This window comes from Heliangelus exortis, chromosome 4, assembly GCF_036169615.1.
Source record: "Heliangelus exortis chromosome 4, bHelExo1.hap1, whole genome shotgun sequence".
Classification (NCBI taxonomy): Eukaryota; Metazoa; Chordata; class Aves; order Apodiformes; family Trochilidae; genus Heliangelus; species Heliangelus exortis.
In genome coordinates this window covers 35,001,368-35,023,726 of record NC_092425.1, presented here as the reverse complement: position 1 = coordinate 35,023,726, position 22,359 = coordinate 35,001,368, and the positions used below count along the sequence as shown (strand labels likewise).

At 40.3% G+C, this 22,359-nt stretch overlaps 1 protein-coding gene across 3 annotated transcripts in view; it reads right to left on the bottom strand.

Moving 5' to 3' along the window:
* CCDC149 (coiled-coil domain containing 149) overlaps window positions 1-22,074 on the bottom strand; it is a 50,110-nt gene extending 28,036 nt beyond the window's left edge. The window contains exons 1-4 of one of the 3 annotated variants that reach the window (XM_071743824.1): window positions 21,818-22,074; window positions 12,830-12,991; window positions 12,173-12,211; window positions 2,084-2,191 (exon numbers count right to left, since the gene is read on the bottom strand). In XM_071743824.1, the coding sequence (XP_071599925.1) occupies window positions 2,084-2,191; window positions 12,173-12,211; window positions 12,830-12,991; window positions 21,818-21,880 (372 nt within the window). In that variant the 5' untranslated portion in view covers window positions 21,881-22,074. Of the gene's footprint in view, window positions 1-2,083; window positions 2,192-12,172; window positions 12,212-12,829; window positions 12,992-21,808 lie in introns of all 3 variants that reach the window. The other 2 variants (XM_071743823.1, XM_071743825.1) reach the window with 2 other exon arrangements.
* Between the last annotated feature and the right edge of the window lie 285 nt (window positions 22,075-22,359).

Genomic DNA, 22,359 nt, shown 5'->3' with positions numbered 1-22,359 from the left:
GAGACTGCCTGGAGATGTTTTATTATTTGTGCCAGAAGAATTCTAGCTGAGATTAAAGGAAAAAATTAGTCCAGTTAAACCAAATGCAAGTAATTTGTTATTGCCTAGCTAATGACATACTGAACATGATTTCAGCAACAAGTAAAATGTCACCAGTTTAAGGTCTTCTTGCTAATCCAAGTGACTGTATCCGACTAGCAGCAAACATCAAAGCAGTGACAAACAAGTCAGGCCATCAAGACATTTCTTTATCAACAGAGCTAATGTGTGATATTTAAAGAGGTTTTTTTTTTTTTTCTTTTTTAGTCCTACAAAACTCTTGTCACTCAGTGACAAAGCCTGCGTGATTCACCCCTGCAGAACACAGTCAGAATTGTTCACCCACAAACAGCTTCACTTGCTGCAAAAGCAGCTGTTTGTTCAACCCTTGCCAGAAGTAAGGGTGACGTAGACCAGCTGGGCAGGATGCCCTCCCTCACTTTGGAAAAAGCAGAGAGAAGAATGCAGGGGGAAAATGTAAGAACAAGCAAATTATTATAGTTCTTTGTTTTTGTATGTGCCATGCATTATCTGGACTCCAGTGCCTGAAGTAACCCAGCTGCCAGTCAGGAGAACTGATGAGCTGAACAGAATGGCTTTGGGAACAAGCCTAGAATTTTATCACCAAAGCTGGAAAGGAGCAAAATCTGACACAGGAGAAGAGACTTAAATCCCTCAGAGACAGGGTAATGCTTTTTTAGGCACTTCAAAAACAGCAACCTGACTCTAAAATAAGCTCTGTTTCTCATTTACTAGGAAAGTGAAGAATGTGTTCCAAAAATGAAAATCCTAGTCTAAATTAATCCCTGTCTGATGCAGTTCTCTCCTCCCCCTCTTTTATTTAGTGATGCACTACTTTGCACCTTTTGGAGAGGAGCACCGTGGGCAGAATAACTATTTTTGTGTTTTTCCATTCGTTATGAGGATCCTGAATTTAAATTCCTGATGAGAATACAGATGACTAACTCATATGAGGTTAACCCACATAGGCAAATCTATACAAAGTCAAATCTATACAAAAGCAGCCCGTGCACAAAGAAGTAAGCTTGGTGTTTCTAAAATCATATTGTTATAATTAATTAAAATAGGTACATAACCTTCATATTGAAGTATGTTGCAGCTGTACTACCTTTGTGCTCAGTTTGTACTAACAAATCCTTGTTACCTGTTCAGGACTGGCTTGGGAAAGGCTGTATGGCATAATATTGGTACTGGAGAACTGCAAGGCACTGCCTTCCACACTGTAATGTAGTTCCAACAATAACATGCAAATGAAAAGGAACACTGAGGAAGCTGATCTTTGAAGACATGAGGAAGTCACACTGAACACATACTTCAAATTCAGGTCTCACTTGACCTTTTCCAAGTTCCCTGCACATCTACAGGGAAGTCCTTTGTTATAAACAAAGAAAAAAACTTCATTTTCAGAATATGCTTATGTTAAAAATAAACCATAAAATTATATGAAATTGAATGGAAAGAAAAAAAACCCATCTGAATCATTAAAGGCCACATCATTTCTATTCACATTTTTAAACCCTGTAACATTTAAGCTGTAGTTGAGGGAGGAAAGGTATCACTCATTATTTGTTTCATTTTATACTTTGTTGACCACCTGGACTCAGATTCAACCTCTCACTAGTTTGATCTCTGAATGTACTTCTGCATACAGCTCCAACTGTGAATGTTACACACATTTGGCTTGAGTTTAAATATTTCAATTAACAGAGACAACAGGAGTTTGATTAATGCCAAATGGCAGATTTTGAGCAACGTTCCATATAACTTGCTAAATTTAGCAATAAAATAAATTAGTTATGTAAGAGTAGAAGGATGACAGCTTAATACAAAATTCATTATATATACTTGTGATCAACTGCTTCCTATTTTTAAGGGAAAATTATGCCTTCCCTGGTTTTAACATCTACTAAAATTCTTGAAGTTCTGTAACCCATTGTTTTATTTGTTTTCCTAAGAGGTAAATGCAAAACTCTAGCCCAGCTTCCACGGTCCATGCTGTTTACTGATAAAAAATTTGTAATACCTTATTGTCCCCTTGTACTTCTCCCAGTCTCTGCTGAAGCTCTCTTATCTCTTCTCCAAGATGTTTATTTCGATCTTGAGCCTCACTCAGTAGCTGAGCAAGATTTGCCTAGAAAAGGAGCAAATAGCAGGCAAAAGTTAGTGCTTATGGAAGTGTAAGTGGTTATTGAAAAGATACCCTTAGACTTACTCTCTATCTGCCACCAATCTTTACTTTTATTTTTGTGGGTACTCAAACTTCATGCTTCATTAGAGAGATAATAATAGAAGTTCACTGGGGTTCCTTTATCTTTAATAGCAGAAAATACATAGAGCATGTGTGCACACAGAGTCCCAGAACAGCACAAAAACCCCAAACAAAACAAAATGAAAACATCCACCTTAGTTCTGGTATCTTGGCTGGTGGAGAGAGCAAAACACAGAGTACTTTGACAGTATTTATATAAAGTTGCCAAAATGATAGTTTTAAAGTTGCATATAATTAGACAAAAGGCAGAGCTGAGAAGTAACTATGATCTAATATTCCCTAATAGCATTTAAAGCAGACTCCTAGCCAGGAAGGATGATGCCAGAGTCATGATCTCTATGTGGAATGGTACCATGGATATCTACTAGCACAAAACTTCAAATGTGGCCTGACTTGTGTTATTAGCTTGTGTGTAGACTTCTAGGAAAAGAGAGGTGAAAGCTGGAGCTCCAAAACAAACATGCACAAACCTCTGCCCAAATAATCCAGGGCAAAAGTTACAATTCACTTTATTCCAGTAAATCAGCTGGGTGAGCACTCTGGTCTATAATTTTATAATTAAATTCCATCAGCCTGATCACTAATAAAAAAAATAATGCAATCTTCTCCTTTTCCTATCTATGATACCTGAAAACGAGCAAATTCTACATATAAGTTTATTAGATTTTTTCCACTACTATCTTGCAAACACACAAACATTGATCCAGCACAGGAAAAGCCCACCAATGGCAGCTCTTCTAAGAGAGTTATAATCAGAGTGGATAATGTTCAGCCTTTCAAGACACTGTCTATGGACAGCCAGGTTTGTCATCCATTGCCAAACCCGAATGGTATCAATAGAAATGGAAAAAGTATTTTCAGATGTTCTAAGCATGACTTGGTAAAGCTCCAGGAGTCCCTATTTCTAAGCTACCCTTACATGTACTTGCTGGGCTCGAGGCCAGCTGACTGGTCCCAGTTCACTCTTGGTATTTTAGGTTTAGCTTTAGTTTCCCTGCTTGCTGTGGTTCTCTTTCAGATCCTCAATTACTCTGTTTTGATGTCTTTCAGTTCTGCTCTTTTCCTTTGTCTTTTTCAGTACCACTTGACATCCCACAGGACGTTTTTGTGAGTTTTATCTTTACAACTCATACACTATGGAACCAACAAGGCATCTGATAGCCATTCCTGCAATCCTTCCTCTTGTTTACTAAAAACTCCTATTACCAAAAATCCTATTTTATATTTAAGAGAACTATTAACATGCATATAGCTATGCATGCATCTGAGCACCTGCATGATTAGACTACTAAAGGACAATCATTTATAACTTTTGTACACTACTGTGTGAAAAAGCTGACTCCAAACACCAATTGGTCTAAAGCAGCAACAGCTTCAAAGTTTTAAACAGGAAAGATAATTTGACAAAGTGTTATATCCTCCTTGATGAACAACAAGCCTCATTTACTACTACAGCTTCTGTACTTCTGGTGCTCTGAGGTCATAGGTTCAGAAGAAAGTAAGGTAAGTTTCTCACAGTCTTGGAAGCCATTAAAGCATTTTTTGAACTACTGATAAACCTGAAGACTGCAAAGAAATAATTTGGGGAAAAGAGTGTAATAGCAAAAAACAGACAACTGTAGGACCATAATTAAGCTGCCTCTAATTATTGATATTCTTTGTATATTGTATGAATCAAAGAGCTTCAGAACACGTTCAGTCAATGGGTGTGAGAGGCTGCTTAAAGGAAAGAAAACAAAGAACTCATATTTGCAGGAAACTGTTATTTAAAATGAAGTTATCTATGGCTACTGCTCGGATGCTCTTTATGCCGTTTTTTTTTTTGGTTTTTTTGTTTTTTGTTTGTTTGTTTGTTTGTTTGGGGTTTTTTTGTTTTGTTTTGTTTTTTAAGAAAGCTGACTTTCAGTAAAGGCCATCCAACCACCAGACTGGGTTAGGCAACAGGAACATGATTTGCACAAACCTCTCTGAAACACTTCTCTTTATAAAGTCCCTTTTTAATGATGAATTTGAACAACTTGTAACACTGTAATGGCACATGTCATTTCAACACCTGGGAAGAACTCAATCTCACTAATCAGTGTTTCAGTGTTTACAACCACACCACCAGGATTCTAGCAGTCTGCAGTTAAAACCCAGCTCCCAGTAACTGCAGGGAAGGCATTACCATGCCTATACTAAATCTTGCTGCTCAGATTTATTTCCCTTAAAACCATTTCTCTGGGATTGCAATTCTATGCTGAATTTTATTTGTCAGTCATATAAACGACTTAACGTGACAAAATCCTTTACACTTGAGGCAGGGATTTTTGAAGAAACTTTAAACAAATAATATTAGACACCAAAATAAAACAGCCTCATTTAAGCATGCTAAGAGCATTACAATGAGCTAACTATAGACCTGCTCCTTAATGCAAACCTTCTATTATACTTAAAAAACTAAAACAACCAAGCTATGTCAAAGAAGTAGTCTCCAGCAATTATTCAGGTCCCTGGCTGAGAGGTTTCATACAACATGTAATTTGAATTGTTCCCATTTTTAAAGGTTTTGGCAAGACTTCATTAAAGCTCCTGGTTAAATGTGGATAGAAGGAGCAATACTTGATTTTACAAAGTGCTCTGCTGGGCTTAAAGAGAGCCAGCCAAGAGGATACTTTGAATGACACCTGGACTTGGTACCACTTCTTTGGCATATATTAGAAAACATACCATATGGCTGAAAGATGATAAAAGTAACAATGGAGGACTGGCTTCATGGACCTGTAAGTATGTGGCTTTTTAAGAAAGGGGGAAAATCTATGCAAGGAAAAAGGTGATTTATATTTCCACCTGGCGACTTCTTTTCTGTGTTCATAGAACGAACACAGAATTCACTTAGAAATTCAAGAGAAGTTACTTCAGCAGACAATAAAGCTCATATCATTTACCTGTGCAACACAAAACCTCCCTGAAAAATTGCCAAAATCAGCTTCTCTAGACTCCAGTTTCTTCAACAGTTAAACGAAACTGGTGAAGCTTTAAAAAGGCTCCTGTAACTGCCAGGGACTTTACTTCCTTTGCTGACACTATTCAAAATTGACTCCAAAGTGCTGATAAAGAGAGATTTCTGAGCCACAGCTCAGAAAAGGAGAGAAAGATGTGGGGGTCTGGAGCTTCCTGATACTCATCGTGTCCTCTGCAACAACCCACAGCAATGCAAACTGGTTCTCCTACTAAATAATGCAATTATTTGTAACACTAAACAACAGGCAGTCCTTCAGTCAGGTCTCTAATTGACTGTCCAGTATCTGATCATCTTTCTGGAGATCTGGTGATGTTTGGTTTCTGGTTGGCATTCACGAACCTCCGCAGCACAAAATGTTATTTGGTTTATGTCCATCTGTCACAGGGAAGTGCACATGTATGATCTGAGATTAATCCAAACCCCCATAAGCACATGGAACCATTCTCATTCTTCTTTCCTCTGACCACAAGCAAGCATGACTACTGACAATGATCCCACCAGAACATAGGATGAAAGGTGAAAAAGACTCATGTGAGAGCACCAAGTGCTAAGTGTAGCACCTTTGCTACACAGGGGAAAAAAGCAGCATAAATCAGAACAGTTCATAGAGTGAAAGATTTAATGGGATGGGATGCCAGACCTACACTTGGACTTCGATAAAACTTGCAAGGATGTCTTTGGGGTAGAAGGCGGAAGAAAGCCCTAAGTTTAGCACCTGGGAATACTGACAAAAATACTTACATATATTAACATAAGCCAGTGACTACCTGTCAAGACAGTGACAGATCTTCACTCACATAGAGACCAATAACCCAAGGAGAAGGGAAAAAAACAAGGTAACTTCAAATAGTCATGGCTGACATTATGCACTACACTTGAATTTTGCTCCTTTAAAAATTTTGTAAATCTAGCCACACATACACAGAGTGTTATTTTTCTTCACACCACTTAAAAAATGATGTATAGTAACATAGTCTTTAATATACCTCTCATAGTCTTTAATATACCTCTCAATTCTCTTGCACATAAATCTTATCCAACACCTAAGAAAAAGAATTTCTTTTAAAGCAGGACTTTCTGCCTTTAGATAGTGCCTAAAAAAGTAATTTGGCAAGGGGGAAGAGAGGAAAACTTGCAATATACCTTTGCAGTTAAAAATATTTTTAAATACAAAGAGGCACTTCTATACTGCAGTTAATAATCTTTTGTTTCAGCAACACCTTTAAACAAAGAACACTGAATTATAGAGCTGACAGAAAAAACAAAGTTTGATGAAACTTGACTGTTGTGACTGATAACAGATTTAATTGCAGCTTCTCCTCCAATACATTCATATGATTGCAATGACTCAATTAATACAGAAAATCCTGCTTTGCTTACCAGCTACCACTGTTAACTACAAAGTAGAACTGATGACCTCCCCTAGTATTGGCTTCCTTACAATAAAAAGCAAAAGTAATTGCAGATGATATTGTCTCATTGGCTTGTTTTATTCAGAAATATTTTAGCTGCTTTGAGATCTTAAACACTTAAACTTTGAAATAATACAGAAAAAGAAAGGATCAAAATCCCTTAAACATTTTGAGTATTGTAACTAATTAACAGAATATTTATCAAGAATACTCAGGTGCAGCTGTGTGGACAAGTGTCTCCTGTCACGGTTAAGACACAGCAACCAGAGCAGAGGATGTTGTACACATCATGTCTGAGCAGCACTCCAAATTTTTAAAAAGAGACAATCACATCTATTAGGTTCAGCATTTTATCTCTCCTGGCTTCATGTTTACTGCAGAACCTTAGTGCTGAAGAAACAACATCACTTCACAAGGCACAATTCATAGTGTGGCTAAGAAGTCCTACATCTTGCATACTGTCACCTGCTCCTGCCAAAGGGTAGAGAACCCAAAGTCTCTCCACTGGTTACACTCTCTGAACAGACACATTTTGAAATCCATGGGAATATTGTTTTCTGATGCTTTGCAAGGGCAAATGATCTGACTGTTTTCCACCTGCTGCCTCACACCATGGGAGTCAAACACATGAACCTACAAACCAGAGCAGGGTGTACATGTCTCAGTTTGGCACATACATCATGTTTTTCATCTTCAGGCACTCTGAAGAGAGGAAGAAATCACATTAGTCTTCATTGCACCTTTGTGAGATAAATACAAAATGACTGCTGACCCTGTAGTGTACTTTATCTGAAGATTTTATCTCGCAGGACTCTGAATGCAGCTTTTGCAGAAGACTGGCAAAACTTATCCAGTTCATTATTTAACACGAAGCAGTCACACCACAGTCACACCAGTCATTTTTTCTGATGATGTAAAAATCAGTCATAAGGTAACCCCTGAAGCATGATTCAGAAGTAAATTGTGACAGCTTGACAGCTGAATGCATTTAGATAGAAGCTGAAAGTGAAAGGAATAAAAATGGGTCTGTTTGTATTATGTCATGACATACTGGAACCTCTGGAACCTCCACTTCTTAGGTTGTTCTGCTTGCCCCTAATTGCTATGCTCATTAATTTATTCATTAGCAGAAGACAAGCTGCCTGACCAGTGTCTCAGTGAGTGGGTAGCACGCTGCTGTGATGTCAGTGATCACTGAAGCAGAGTTTTGGCTTAAATGAATCACCTTGGGACACCCACGGATACCCATCACAGATTTAAGGAGCATGACCTTCAGGAAAGATGCACACAGGCTCTCTGATGAGCTTTTTTTGCCTGGCAAAAAGAGTAACTATCAGCTTGTGCTCTATAGTAGGATTATGTCATCGTTATGTTACAGGGCTCATTAATAGGAGCCCCAAAGAGGGTTCTGTGACCATGGGATCCTCTCTTAGGCTCAACAGCTGCTGGGGAGATACAGGATGTGCTGGACTATGTGAGGCAGAAGTATCTTTGTCAATTGGCTGACCAGCCTTGTAAGGACAGCTTCAAACTAAAAATGATGGAAGAAGGAACAAAGAGGTTTGGGATAAGGTAGGCAAGCCAAGAGCCTGGGATCTTGGGAAGATAAGGGATATAGCAATTCACAAAACAACTGGGCTGAAGTGTACTTACTGCCTTTTAGCATGTAAAGAAGGAAGTTCCTGCAGAACAGTAGGAACTTTTTGTGGGGAAAGCTCTCAAGTCTGTACTGTGGAACTGGCAAACCTGAATGTCCCTCAGAGGCCTCTATCTCACCCAGAATGGGAAAAAGTTTGAAATCTGTGTCTAGTTACAGGACTACAGACTCACTGGGATCCTCCAGAAGTGGTGGGATAGCTCACACAACTGGAGTCCTCTGGTGGAGGGATGCAGGCTCTTCGGGAAGGACAGCTGGGAAGGGGAGGAGGAGGTGTTGCCACTTATTTGAGAGAGCAGCAGGAATGCATGGAGCCCAGCCCTGGGATAGGTCAGGAATCAGCTCAGAGCTTCTGGTTCAGAATTAGTGAGCATAAAACATGGATGCTCTTGTATTGGGTGTCTGCTATAGACCTCTTGATCAAGAAGAAAAAGTATAAGAGGCCTTCTTCACACTGCTTCATATTCACAGGAAATGATCTGCATAAGGAACTTAGGACACCACAATACCAGCAGGAATCTGAACATCAACAGCCTGAGCAGAGAGGCTTTGGAATCTCCATCCTTGCAGATGTTCAAAATTTGACAGGACACAGTCCTGAGCAACCTGCTCTAGGTGGCCCGGCTTGAGCAGTGGGGTAGGACTAGGTGATCTCCAGAGCTACCTTAAGAATTCTGTGATCCTGTGATGTTCAGCTCCATTTAATTTGGTTCCTCATACATTTAAAATACAAATGTAAGCCCTCACCAATGAACATACGCATTGCAGCTTTATTTTTGACACACAGCCCCACTGCAAACCCATTATCTCCAACTGAATGGTCTCACTGAGATCAAATTAAGCAAAACATATTTAGGACTGTGGCCCAGCACAGTCATTTTCCTAACCATGCCTTTTACTTCACCTTTATTTACTCAGAAGATCTCATTTGTATTAAGAGCTTCCATTGCATATAAAAGGTCAAAGGATTCACCAATCTATTATTTCAGTGACAAAGATTCTCCTAAACTAAAACTATAATGAAAATTTAAGCCATACAGATGAAACTAATAGTCAGTATAAACCAAGCTAGAAATCCCATCTTTTAATTTTCCCAGCATGGCAACATTGTGCAACAGCTCTACAGTATTTGTTTGCCCATGTCATAAAAATGTTCTGTATGACAACAAATGCATATAAATGCATACCACTACAGGATGGTAGAATTCCTATTTTACAGGATGCACAACAGAGGCTCTAAGGGCAAAGCACCATTTTAACATGCCTTTCAAAATGGAGAGTGTCTACTCTTTACAATCTCTGGTGAATTTTGACATCAAAATCAACTCTTCATTATTCCTATTCTCCTGAAACATTTCACCCCTCCATTACTTATCAAAAAATTACCCTCCTGACACCACATGACATTATAAAACTACCTTATTCAACCACAGAACCTAATTGTAAATGTTTGATAAGAGGGGCCAGGAAAGCACTAACAGCTCACAGGCTGTGATAACAACACTGATATTAAAACACGTATTGCAGGAAAACAGATTTCAGTAGCACAGTTTCTCATTTTCTGCTTTTGTTGGCTGTCAGAAGGTGGTACACATGAAACAATCTTTGGATTATGTCAGAGATGTGTACCACTGCACACACAGCTTTAAGAGAGAAAACACTGCAGACAGCTACACGTTATGGTACCTTTAACTAACATCAGTTTTACAGAAATGTATTCCAAGTTAACTGCTTGCTGATAAGAATTGTCTGGTTATGTGGCATTTCCATACAAAACATGAAAATTCCATGTTTTAGAACAGAGAGAAAAAGCATGGTGTGGACAACATGGTATTTTAGAAGTCACAAAGTGTAATTGGCAATAAAGGTGAAAAACTATGAGAGGGGGGAAAAGAAAGCAGCAGTTCCAACCTACCCATTAAACTTAAGGTTCCAGATTGAAATTTCAACCATAAACTCTCAGTTGTGGTAAAGAATCTAATAGCAAATTTTTCAGCATATCATATTTTGATCTCATTTCTGAGCATGAGAACAGCATAGGCTTTTGTGTCACATAAAATCCATTACAGAGTCAGGGTCTCTGTTTTTATAAAGTGACTGAGGACACAGCTTTCCCCCATTACAGGCAACTAGGCTTCTGGGCAAAAAGAGCATGGGAAAAGTCCAGAAGAGCACACAGAACTTAAACCTTCCTTCAATAAGAAAATGCTAAGAAAGATATGTGCAGTAATCATGGAAAAAATATTCATAACTTTATTTTATTATTCTTTGATGCACCTCTCAGAACAAAACTACACAATTGCTCAGAAAGGTTGTCCTAACTACTTGAGTTTGTCCACCTTGTATGCTACAGACACACTTCTCAGGGAAATGAGAAGTCAAGAAGTGCACTAACAGCCTATTACTGTACAACCTGGAGTATATATTGTCCTTGGGGGAGACCTATAAATGATGCCAACAAGATTTTCTTTCTTTTACTGTTACCTAGCACAAAGACATAACTTCCTCAGAGAAAGACTCCTAGCTAGATTATTAAATGGCATTGCAGGCACCTACAATGGTTAAGATGTGCCAGAATTTAATACAATTGCAGCTTCTGAATTTAGATTAAATATTGCTAGTATTTTAGAAATAAGTGTCAGATTTACTTGTTTTGGAGATGGTAGAGGAACTAGAACAATATCCACAGAATGGCAAATCTTTCCTACTTTTCTCTGTACCACATATACTGCATTGGGGTTTTTCCTTTTAATTATATAATTTTCAGCTCCAGTTTTAGTAGTAAGAATGCACAAACCATATGGTTAGAAACTTCTAGCAGAACTCTGTTGAAATAACAAAATTTAAAAAAAAATATGCTAAATAATGAGGAATGAATCTATACTGAGCCACTGACATCTTGGCAGCTATTTGCTTAAGTGCCTTAAAGAGTAATTATATTGTTTCATAAAGTTTAAAACAACCAAAATCGCCCCTAAAATTTCAGGAAAATAGCAAGAACTAAATGCAGACTCCCAGGGAAAAGATGACAAGTAAAACTTCTGACCCATTTAGTGACTGCAATAACCATGTTTCAAACAGTTTGAGTCTGAGACTTTCAGGACTAGCAATTACAGCAACAATTTTTGTTCTTTTGGGTTCTCCTCTTCTCTCTACTCGCACATTTTGGCTTGGGTGACATTTTTCTTTCAAAATTAAGATAATTTTAAGATGTAACAACCAACACTCCACAACAGGGACAAAATATGTTGATCTCTAGGGAGAAAAGGGAGGAAAGTGAGCAGGCAAGAAGTTCTTCAGGAGAACCATAAAATGCAATTACCTTTCTTCTTACTAACTCAAACTCATAGAGCCCAAGTGACCTGGGAGAGTACCTGATGGAAAACAGTACTCACTACAATAAATTAACAATTATGAGATGCAGACAATGAACTCCCAAATTGCTGTTAAGTATGAGAAATCCTGTCACAAACCCATTTTATGACTGAATACTAAACGGATAAACAACAGAGAGAACAATCTCAAATCTCTGTACACTGACCAATTTTAGTCTCAGGTGAATATAAAAGCAATAGCTATATATTCTAATTAATGATAGCTCAGATACTTTAGAGTGAGACATCTTCAGACAAAAGCAAAAGAAGCCAGAGTTTAAAAACTGAGCTTTTCAATAGACAGAAATGGGCCATTTTTACCATTTTTAAAATTTTCACACTTTTGCAAAGTACTTTTGTAGCAGATAAAGATATAAACTGAAAAATAAATCTTACCTGTTTTCTCTTCTCAGGTGGAAGGGATGGATCCCCATCCTACAAATAAATGAACATATTGATTGACAACTTATTTCTGAAGCCAGCAACTAAATTAACTTTGTGGTTCAAATTTTAAAACACGTATTTTAAGTAAATCACAATTGTTTCTAAAATATTACATCTTGATTAATACCAGCAGTGCTAATTTAATCCCCCAAAATTGTCAAAGGCTGAAGATTTGTTTACATTTCTAGAGCAGCAGGTCATTACAAATTTATGCTGCATTATTTTTCATAACGGTACATTAAGTTGCTGTGGAATACTAATACTGCAGTCAGTTTTTAAATGGAATTATGACTGAAACTAATTTCCTCAGAGCATGCACTGTCTGTGTCTTATATAACAGGCACTACCTCATCAATGTAGAACAAATGAGTAATAATATAATAAAGGCTGTACAACTGCAGGACTACTGTAAACAGGAACCTAAATATTTTTACAGCGCTCATTACAGACTAATTTCCTTTCTTCCTCCTTTTTTTTTTTTTTTTTATTTTTTGTTTGGTGTTTTTTTGTTTTGTTTGTTTGTTTTGGGGTTTGTTTGGTTTGGTTTGGCTTTTTTTTGAGGATGCTTCTTGTCCCCCAGTTATAAAGTATGCACAACAAACCACCTACAATCAGCTCTCGATATTTCTTTTTCAGCGACTGGTGTCGTTCTCGCAACTGGTTGGCCATCAGCTTGTACTGGTCTCTTTCTTGTTGACAAGTGTCCAGCTCTTTGGAAAGGATTAGCAATGCCTCCTTTTTACTTTCAAGCTTCCTTTTGCACACCAGATACTGCAGGAAAAAAAAAACAAAAAACATAATTGTCACAAGCCATTTCTGCCCCAGCCAGTACTGTATCCAAGAGGATGAAGTTTTTCTCTGGAAAGAAGGAAGAAGAGTCTGCACAAGATCAAAGTCAACCACAAGTAATCTTAGCTTATTAGGAACAGCAACAAGAAATAAATCTCTTGCATCAGAGCCTGAAATCCATTTGTAAGGCCACATGCTCACCTGACCACAGCAAGTTAGAAAAATTTAGCAATTTAAGTTTCTCCTCCTTTTCCTCAAATGCACTAACATGAGGAACCTCACAGTTTGACCTGCAGCCCTTGGAAGGCTGCTGGAAGGAAGAAGCCTTTGCAGACTCTGTTTTCTGCTTCTGTCCCCAGCACCCAGCTCACAGTTAGCAACCAGCATGTCCCACCCTTTGCCTCCTTCTCCTCCCTGCTACCAGCAGTGTCCTCTGGGCTCAACCAACAGTGAAACAGGACCATGTTACAGCAGAAGGGGTAGTAGCACAGGTGGCAACCAAAATTTACCTTGACTCTGTAACAATTCCAGTGTGATACCCTATCAGCACACGCAGAGGAAAGTAATTCAGCTGTGGGCTCTTGTTGAGTCAAAGACTGGGAATGCAAGAATATTGCAACCACTGCCTCTTATGTGTAGGGCTTGTGCCCACAGCACCAGTCAGTCCTGCACCACTGCCTTTCCCAAAGAGAGAGGAGAGAGTAAGGTGTATGGCATCCCTTCCTGCAGTGGCTGTCACTCATCAGAAGTTTCAGGCAACTTTTTCTCTTTAACTTGATGTTCACTCAGAAGATTCTCTTTACCCATCACTTGACACTGCTCATGCTAAACCATGTATTTCTAGTTCTGATGTAACTCACATAAGACGTGACACTAAATACTTTCTGAATGTGCTCTGCAAGAGACCAAATATCACAGCAGTCATGAAAACAATTTATAGTTTCATTATATACTCTGACAAGAATAGTTTGTCATTATGGGCTCTTGTACAAAGCAAGAACATCAGCACTTCCAAAGTGTTCAAATCAGTGCTGTTCTTTGGGACAAAAATCATTACTTGCATGTACTACTTGTGAGGTTAACTTTGTTAACCTCAATTTCAAGTCAATGAGAAAGGGAAAAGTGAGTTTAGTGTATTAGTACAGCTACCATTTTCCTAACATGGTAAATGCTTAGTTGCAAAAAAAGTGGGAAGGGAATGAGAAAAGCAATTCCAAGGATTTGAACTCTCAAAAAGGACACTTCCACCTTGGATTAATTTTATTTCTGGCTATATTGCAGTTGAAATCCTGCCATAAATTTTCTGGATTATGATGCCTTGGCATCAACACAGGTAACTGTACCTATGTACTTACGTCCTTACTGATACCTTACACAAATGTCAACTCCCCTGATAAAGCACTGAAAGGTTTCAGAAGCTAAACTTCAATATTGTCAGCAAGTGACATGGTAAATTGCTTCAAACTCGATAAAATAATTCATTCCCTTGCAGTGAAATATTCGCCTCTGACAATCCCTTTTTTTTTTTCCATCTCATGGAAAAATCATCTCTCCAGTTTCATCTCATGTCTCAGTCAATTCTAGAATATGCTTTCACTAAATTGCTTCTAAATATTAACAATCTGATACAGTAATTACAAATAAAAATAAGTATAAGGTAACCTTATAATCTCTTAAAAAAAAAAAACAGACCAAAAAAAAAAGACCAAAAAACCCAACAGCAGCACAAAACCCTGAACCAAGTAGCCTGTCCTGTTTCTTTAACCACCAGAAAGAATGAAGCTGGCCCATCCATCCCAGCCCTGCATGGAGCAGAGCAGCCTATGCAGCAAACACAGTGGGAGGGAAGCAAAGCTAAAGACACCCACACCACCAGCAGGTCCCTCCAAACCTTGACACTAGTGCTGGTGTATGAAACAGTGTACAAGAGTTGGAAGCTAACTGGAGGATGTGGATAATACTATGACAAAATAGTCTTTTTAAGCAGGATATGCAGATCTAGTGCTAACCTGGTCTTGTTTCCCTCATGAGCCTTCCACAAAGGACACACTCAAAGCATAAAGAAGGCTCCACCTTTCACAGCAGCACTGGTAGGGGCAAGGGGCAACCCTTCTTACCTATTAGGCTGAGCATAATGAGCCATAAACAGATTGTGGGAACAGTTGTTCAAGGTCTAACTTAAAGGAATAATGACCCCCTCCTTGTTTAAAGCATATTTTAGGTTGATGAATTATATGCTGATTATAGACTTCTGTAAAGAAGGAATGGGCTTGGCATCTCTCACCAATGTACTGTTTCGATTTTACTGTAAGAATGACCACCTAGAAGACTTTTAAAAGCCATTCTGCATTTTGCATATATTGAACTTTTTTAAATAAATGGGACAAAAATAGTAATAATGTATAGTAATTGTTTTCCATGGGCGTATGGTACAAGAAAAAATAAAGCGACCGCATTTCTGTGGAATTTGATTATTTGACAGAGCTAGGCTTCCAATCCCCATTACCATTTTTGAAGGAAAAATAAATTGTACAATGACAGACCTCAGAGAGGTTATTCAATATATTTGCATCTCACTGTTAAAAAAAAAAAAAAGAGCATGAATAATGGCCACAAACTGACCTAACAACTGTACATCAGAAATGGATTCTACTCAGGGAAACGACTGAGCCCCACCAACAATTTCCCCTATATGGACAAATATGTGCAGCCAAATTGCTATGCTGTCAAAAGGAACACAGGAGCTTAAGAGGCTTTTTGGAGCAATGCAAGCTGTATGGAAAATTTTCTGTTATAGTCTGAGAAGCAGCATTCAATATATGCTTCTGGCATTGACACACAGATTTGTTCCTCTGCAGCTGAAGGAAAGCCTCCATCTCACAGTTGTGTCTATCAGTGTCACAAACAAGTGAATTGTGTCCTGCACTATAGTTACAACAAAATAGTTTTATTGTCTTTTGTTTCTTTTCAATTTATGTTCCAAAATAATCAGAGCTAACCAAGAATCCGCTGCTATACTTTCAATCTAAAAAGCTACAATGTACAACTTTTCATATCTGTCTGGTGACTTTTATCTACCAATTCCCTGTTATCTGCAATGGAGCCAATTATAATTGCTACAAGGAAGATCATAATAATTAAAGGAATATATATGACATCCTACATTACTGCCTGAACTGCTTTACAGCCAGATAACTACTTTAGTGAAATTGAGTAAAAAGAGACTGACATTACAGGAGAGTATAAGTGCTCCAAGGTGACCCTCCACATTGAACACTTACTATTTGTCCATTGCTATTTTTAGTGACAAATCTGGATAGATCTCATTAGCGATGCCGTAGACATGGTCTAATAATCTGATGAAGCTGGGACACTGTCAAGGTTTTAGACTTTCTTTTTTTAAACCAACAACACACCTAATTTCTATTTCAAAATGATTTCTTTTAAATTTGTAAAAATTACTGGCCTATATTTGGGTACTTAGTTGCAGTTAGTGCCAAGACGGAAAGCACTTCGCTTTCTGAGAGTAAAAGGAGAGATACTATATCCAAGCTGTGCTTTGGAATCAGTGCAGATCATCTTCTGTGTTCTCTCAACACTCCAGGACCTGGTGTCCTCCCATAAACACCAATGAGCCACAACCTTGTATGTGGGCCTGGAAATCTTTTGTCCACCATGCTCTCAGAAAAAACCTGAACAGGGTGCTTACTGTTTCAGTAATGTTGCTCCCCTTGAGTTCAGATTAAACTGTTCATTTTATCTGAGAGCCCAGCAATCAAACCCAGATAAATACACAATTACGGGCCATTTGCCTGCCATCTCATCTCATGTCCTCATCTTGATAAAACCTGAGACAATGCAGTGTCCTTGGTTTTATCCCACAATATCTACTCTGGTTTTCCCCCTGCCCAGCACTTGCTATCTCCTGACTGCCTGAGCACAAAGCAGGCTGGTGTCATTCAGTGATACAAACAGCTCCCCAGAACACCAAATCTTGTCTTGATGATAATATTAGACCACATCATCTTCAGTGGTTGTTTAGGATTTACAATGATTTTACCTGATTAGTCAAAATAACTCTATTGTGTGATGCAGCCCAGCCCTTCTAAATTTTGTATGCTGGGCATCAGATTACATTATTATGTATAATATATCTCTCAGTTTGTTACTCAGCATCCCTGTGGGCATCTTAATCCAACCTGTAGCATGGAAACATAAGAAGCAAACACTTGTTTTGTTGCCTCAAAGCCCAGCATGAGAGTGTCCATGGCACCTCTCCCACAGATCCTGAGAACTATGGAGAGCAGCAAGTCATGGTAGCAGCTCTTTCAGTGGTCCCACTTCCTTCTCCAAATGACAAAGCTGTAACTATGCCAACCCAGTCACTTAGGGACCTCAGAACATCTGCCTGCATTTTAAAACCCTCTGAATTAGCAGCTCCAAAGTTTGATGGCTCCCCTCATACAGGTTTGGTGAATTGCATTTCATGCTCTGCTTGAAAAGACAATGTGACAGAAAGTTAGAGTGATAGTGTAAACATGACAATCTAACTAATTTTCCTTCCTCTTCTCTCATGTCCACAGTAAAAAAAAATAATTGTGTTTTTGATAAATAATCACCCAAAACTCTTTCTTGAAGTTTTAACTTGGCAATTACTAGTCAAGGGAGCTCAAGAGCACAAGCATATCAGTTATCTCTGTAGTGGGAAGAAGACCATACACAGTTAGTAAAGAAACAGCCTCTTGAGAATGAGAAATTACATGGAGAGTATATTTCTTTTAACTAATTTTAGGAGTCACAGTCACATATGAGTAGCTCTAAGTAGCACGCAGTAAATGCTCTCACGTGTGGGAAGTGACAAGGAAAAGAGAAGCATTTTGACATTGGTTTTAATTCTAGATATTGGCAAACCCGGGGGAGAAGTTAGCAGAAAGGACAGAGGACACCACTCCAGCCTCACGGGTTTCCCAGGAAACCTTTCTTGTTTCCAGTAGAAAACACTGCCAAAAGCACACGTTCTCCAAAGAGTATTAAATTAGGACTCACGCCAACTCTCAATGAAGTGAATGGAAACACACTCACTGACTTCAGCAGAAAGAAGACTGTACTTGTAGAAGTCAGTTCTCTACAGCAAGGACAGAAGTGGTCTTGCAGATTATATAAAGTGCTTTTTCCCCACCACACATGATCTCATCTCACCACCCCAAGATCATGCTACCACCTGCTCCTTTCTCCATCACTGATTCCACCATCCAATTTCCAAGAGAGATTACATGAAATTCAGGCAAAAACTGAAATCACAGAGCTCTCCACTGCAGAACAGAGGCAGAAGCTTCTACAAACTTTCAAAAAGCCCCCAACTACCCTCAGACAAAGCTCACATATGTCATGTTTTTCATTCCTATTAATGGGATTTACTTATGTTTCATCTTCCTTATTGAAACAACAAAACTGAGCCACTAAGGAGTTGACTCCCTCAAGTTTGTGTAAGCCAGCAGCTTAGCATCTCCATAAACATGACCTGTCAGGCTGAGAAGTAAGTATCAACATGGAAAAACACTTAAAAGCAAGCAAACCAAGATTTTGGTGACCAAAATTATTTTCAAGAATTCTGTTCACTTCAGGGAAGAGTACAGTTCTGTGATTACTTTCTAGCAGAGCATTTAGCAAAGCAAGTAGCAACTGTCACACTTTCCTCTTTTTTTCCCCACTCTTCTTGGTGGGAAAGGTAATTTGGTTACAGCAAGGATTTATTATTTTTTTAAAAAATAAGATAAAGGCATGTTCAATGGAATGGCTATACTCTTGGGAGAGCATGTGGAGATTTATGAAGATCACTTGTTTCTGGAGGATTTAGGCCACCATCTCAGTCCAGACAGCAAGAAAGTTCTTGCTATGGCTCAGTTTCAGTTGTGCCAAACAAGCAGTTACTGATTGGGTCTTCATACTACAGCTTTAGACAGGCTTTTAAATATCCTAAACACAGGTCATTCAGTGAGGTAAATATTAGATAAAAACCCAGACTCCAAAAAAAACCCCAACTATGTGGCAACCAAGCAGGGTACTTTACCTTTTACATATATTCATCCCATCACCTATACTTGCATTCATTTAAAGAACAGAAAAAACTATTGTGGAATCTCACTCCTGAAGCTTGTTCTTTTGCACTCAGTTTTCAAGATTATCAATGGAAAGAATGACTCTTTCTGCTCCTTCAGTATTTGCTAAGTTGGCTTTGTCCCAGTCTTCCTTCCTATGTCATTCTATTCAGAGTTAAAGAACATTCAAGGTACACGTGGTACAAAGATTTTCCAGAGTACCAGGTGCACACGAGGCCCAAAACGCATGTAGCTGTACAATAAGTGGAAAAATATGTAAATAGGAAGGCAAAGAATAAGCAAGAAGTTGGTGGTGAGCATAATAAAAGCAGAGAAAGATATGTGAAAGGGTACAGAGCAAAAGAGACTGAAATGGTACTAAAGTCAAATGGAAAAAAAGAGTAAATACAGGAAAAGACTGGAACACATTAAAACCCAAGCAATTTTTTTATCTCCTGAAGAATGAAAGGCCAAACTACAAAAATATACAGCTGTGTGTACAAGGGTTTGTATATATACATATAGGGACCAAAATATATTCTACCACTTTCCTTAATGCCTGCAACACCAGACTTTAAAAAAAAAAAAAAATCACAGTTGTTTTGATGAGTATTTCAGTTACTCCTGAAATTTGCAGCTTTGAAATTTGGAGGACTGACCTTGTGGGGATGAAAATTAATGTGACCACAGATCTGAACCCACCAGCTTCTGGTCTTTCATACCAAGGTTTTGAATTCCATTCAATGTTTTAACTGTCCAGCATCAGCAATGTGAGAGTATTCATTCAGAACTCCCATGTCTACCTATGTTATACTGTATTTAGAAAGGTCTTAAAAAAGTTTACAAATCGTATAGGGAACAAAACTTTAACTACCTAAAACTAAGAGGCCTGGAGAAGCTCCGTAGTTCCAAAGGATAGAGTAAACTGAAAAACTTATTACACATTACTTCAGAAGTGAGAGAAACTTTGTTACAGACCTTTGAGGATGTTGGAGTTAATGGGTAAATTGCACAAAGTTAAACACAACCACCAAAGGGAGAGGAAGGCAAAAGAAGGAAGCCTGTACCCTGACAATATGTGCTACAGACTTCACACAGGAAAATAGGCTGTAAGCTTGCTGTGGGAACAGAGTGGAAGGAAGGAAAAATGTAACATAAATCACTAGGCCTCTAATCGTTCCTGAAAAAAAAATTATAGGTACTCTTAAGTATTTGCAAAAATGTAGCTTAGCACATTCATTAAACTTTGCTACAATCAAGAAGGCCCTAAATAAAAAATAACTGTTTCAATTTCAGGACTCAGTTTTTATACTTTACTTTTAAACGCCAAGAATAGGGACATTTACCTTGAACCCATCACATGAATTGCCTCTCTCACCCTCCCCTGCCATGTAATACCACCTCTGCCCCATATGAAATTCCACTTAACATCTGATGATGTCAGATGTAACATTGCACAATCAAGGTACTAATAAATGTACACTTTTCACTTTCTTCTGGATTTTTGTGTGCTTGCAAGCACTGTGTGCACAGGGAGACTCCAGTTCTGGGCATCCTGTACTAGCACTGATCTGGGCCCACAGAAACTATTGAAATCATAGGGAGAAATGACAGGTTCAGGATCCTGAACTCATGCACCTTTTTCACAGGTCAGGGCCTTAAGCCATGCTCACATAATTAATACAACAGAGGCAAAGCCCTCCCAGAATCAGAGGAAATCACCTTTCTTGCACCATACTCTAAAGACTCACTCATGTTGATCTAGGCCCATGCCATTTGCACAGAAGGATTGTTTGCTAGCTGTAAATATAAAAATACTACTTATACAGTGACACAAACTTAATGCAATGCAAAATGCAAAGCAAAAATGGGCACGTCAAGCTACTTTGAACTTAATGGTTCTGCCTACTGAAGAGCAGTGAGTTTGGTAACTGATGCTACATCAAAATGTAAATACTGTGGACTTTTTAACAGGGACGTAGTAGAAAGTAAAACGTTCAAATTTTTGCATTCTGCAAACCCTTCACCTGTTGCACCTTGTGGCCACTGTGCGGTTACAGATTTCCCTCCCATTTTACAAATGACACCATGGGGCTCCAAACCCTTTCAAGCCACGCAAGAGGAACAAACCCTGCCCCGGGAGGGAGTGGGAGGTGCAGCCCCATCCCCCAGGGCCGCACCCGGAGCTGCCGGGCCCCGCTGCCTCCCCGCTCCCAGGCCGCGGCCTCAGCCCCACCGTAGCCACCGCCACAGGTGAATCAATCGCTGCCGCTTCCCGACCACCGGCGCCCGAACCCCGCTTTCCCGGCAGCCGGCACACGCCACGGCTTCCCAGGCCCTCGCCCATCCTAGGGGGTCGGTCCCGGGGGCCTGAGGGCGGTCCGTGGCAGGGCTGAGCCACACGGCAGACGTGGCCCCAACAGCCCAGCCTGCCCGGGCGGCATTTCCACGCCTCCCGCCGACACAGCCGCGGGGGTCGGGATCTGCCTCAGCCCCGGGCCGGTGTCCCCTCCCACGGCTGTGCCCCTCGCCCCGGAGGAATCTCCCCGAGGAGCCGGGGCAGCAGCCGAGCGCGGCGGCGGGGTCGGCCCGTCATCCGCTCTCCCCCAGCGGCCCCCGAAGGGCCGGTGCTTGGGGTCCAGGCCGCGCTACGGGAGCCAGGGTGCACCGGCCGGCGGCTGCCCCCGCCCCGCCGCCTCACCTCGCTCACCAGCCCCTGCCAGTCGCTCTCGCTGCGCTGGGAGCTCATGGCTCCGGCGGACCGCGGCGGCATGCAGCGCCGAGCGGCTCCACCCGCACCAGCCCTCCGCCGAGAAGCCAGCGGGGAGAGGCGGGGCCTGCGGCCGCCCCTTGCCGGCCGGCCGGGGCCGCCCAGCACCTGCCTGGGCACGGGGATGCTGGAGCCGGGGTTGCCGCGGTTCCTCACCGCCCGCGGCCTAGCGTGGCCCTGCCCGGGCCCGTGGCTGCCGGGACCCAAGCCGCCTCCAGACGGGCAGGAACCCCGGCAGAGTCGGACAGGGCCGCGGTGCCCGGGCAGGAGGGCCCATCCGCGGGGTAGAGCTGGGGTCACACCGCCGACGCCCGCCTGGGGCTCTGCAGCAGCGTCTGAGATGCACTGCTCAGGTTCTCCTCACATCCTCTTCCTGAGTAACCCCAGGACTCTCCTGCCGTCCCAGGCACTGAGCAGCCCGATGTATCACAGAATTATTCGGGTTGGACAGGACCTCTGGGATCATCAAGTCCAACCCTTGA